General features: G+C 49.6%; 1 protein-coding gene across 2 annotated transcripts in view; it reads left to right on the forward strand.

The window, feature by feature from the left end:
* The window catches only part of LOC138362973 (sulfotransferase 1E1-like), a 76,262-nt gene extending 74,753 nt beyond the window's left edge, over positions 1-1,509 (forward strand). The window contains exon 5 of one of the 2 annotated variants that reach the window (XM_069321538.1): positions 1,350-1,509. In XM_069321538.1, coding sequence (XP_069177639.1) covers positions 1,350-1,382 — 33 coding nt within the window. In that variant the 3' untranslated portion in view covers positions 1,383-1,509. The remainder of the gene's footprint in view (positions 1-1,349) is intronic. The other variant, XM_069321539.1, reaches the window with a different exon arrangement.
* Positions 1,510-1,808: the final 299 nt, after the last annotated feature.

Genomic DNA, 1,808 nt, shown 5'->3' on the forward strand with positions numbered 1-1,808 from the left:
TGCCACATCCAGCAGCTTAGCTCTCCATGTGTCTGGGCCTCCATGTGGGTCTCTGTTCCCCCAATCTATCTTCCCATGGTTGAAGTCTCCCATGATTAGAAGTCTAGATCCGTTCCTGCTAGCCACAGAAGCTGCTCTCTCTATTATATTGATGGTGGCCAAGTTGTTTCTATCATATTCCTGTCTGGGTCTTCTGTCATTCGGCGGGGGGTTATATATGACTATTATAATTTTCTGTCCTCCAGTTGCTATGGTGCCTGAAATGTAGTCACTGAAACCTTCACAGTTCTGAATTACCATCTCTTCGAAACTCCAACCTTCTCTTAGTAGCAGAGCTACACCACCTCCTCCTCTCCCTTCTCTCTTTCCTCACTACATAGTAGCCCTGTGGAAACACTGCGTTTGTTATGATTTTCGTTAACTTTGTTTCTGTGAGTGCTATTATGTCTGGGTTTTCTTCTAGTGCCCATTCTCAAAGTTCACTTGTTTTATTTGAAATCCCATCTATGTTAGTGTACATCGCCTTGAAGCTCACTTTCTTCTGTTCATTTTCATGTCCCTTTCTTGGCAAGCATTCTGCTGGTGTGGGAAGCTGTTCCGTGGGTGAGAGGATCTGTGAGGTGGTTTGCAGGGTCTCAGAGGATTTTGGGGTGGGGGGTGGGGGTTTAAGGGAAGGGGGGGACAGGTAGGGTGTGGGTTAAGGAGGTAGGGGGGACATGGAGAATACGGGGTGAGGGGGGAGGAGGGATAGGGAGGGTATGGGATGAAGGGGGAGGGGGACATGACGGGAATGGGGAAGGGGTGTCAGGGTCAGAATGGGTTGGGGGGGGGGAGGGTTGGGTGGGGGCAGGTAGGGTGAGGGGAAGGGAGGGTTTCTATGCAGAGGGGGGTGGGGGTGTGGCGCCCCCCCCCCCCTCTGATTTGCTGGGATGCTGGTTTTGGGTTCTCCTCTTGTCTCTGGGACTGTTGTGTTGAGGGCTGTGATTTCCTGGTTTGCTCCTCTCCCTGCGCTTCCTCCTTGCCTCTGCTGCCCTGGCTCTCTCCTCCTTCGTCCTGTCCCTCTGGAGGAATACTTTTTTGTATCCCTCCATATGCTGCAGAAGACTCTTCCTTTCGAGAATGTCCTCCTTCGTGGTTTCGTTTGTAAACACTACCTTTACAAGTCGGTTTCTGTCCTTGTTGTACCAGCCCAACCTGAAAACCTTCTCAATGTTATGTACTGCCCCTTCCATCTGTAACCCTTTCAGTAGCCCATGTACTGGCTCTCTATCCTTGCCATTCCATTCTTGCCTGTTGGATCCTTCCTGTTCTTTGATGCCTACAACTACCACTGATCTTTTTCTCTCCAGCAGTTGAGTGGTGCACCTTGCTGCTTCCTGTGACGTAGCTGCTTGCATCGCTATCTCCCTCACTGTGTCCATTGCTTCTGAGCTCTTTTTCAGTATATCCGCAAATGTATCAGGTACAGAGGTATTTCCTTCCAATGTAACATTCCCACCTTCCCTTTGGATGGTTATCTGATGCTCGGTCTCTTTATTTTTCTCTGAGAGATTTGATCTCCTCCCTTGCTGATGCTAGCTCACTTTGCAGATTGTTAATTGTAATCCTCATTTCATTCATCTCCCTCCTGAATTCCTCTTGGAAAACTTGGGTTAACATGTCCTTCGTTTGGTCTTTCTGGCTGTTCCCTGTGTCCCTGTTGCGTCCACCTGCCATTTTGCCCTTGTCAAGAGAGAGAGAGAGCGAGTGTGTGTGTGTGTGTGTGGGGGGGGGGGGGAGACGTTTGAATCTTTTTAAGACGTTCAGGG

Source organism: Procambarus clarkii, chromosome 9 (genome assembly GCF_040958095.1).
Source record: "Procambarus clarkii isolate CNS0578487 chromosome 9, FALCON_Pclarkii_2.0, whole genome shotgun sequence".
NCBI classification, from domain to species: domain Eukaryota; kingdom Metazoa; phylum Arthropoda; class Malacostraca; order Decapoda; family Cambaridae; genus Procambarus; species Procambarus clarkii.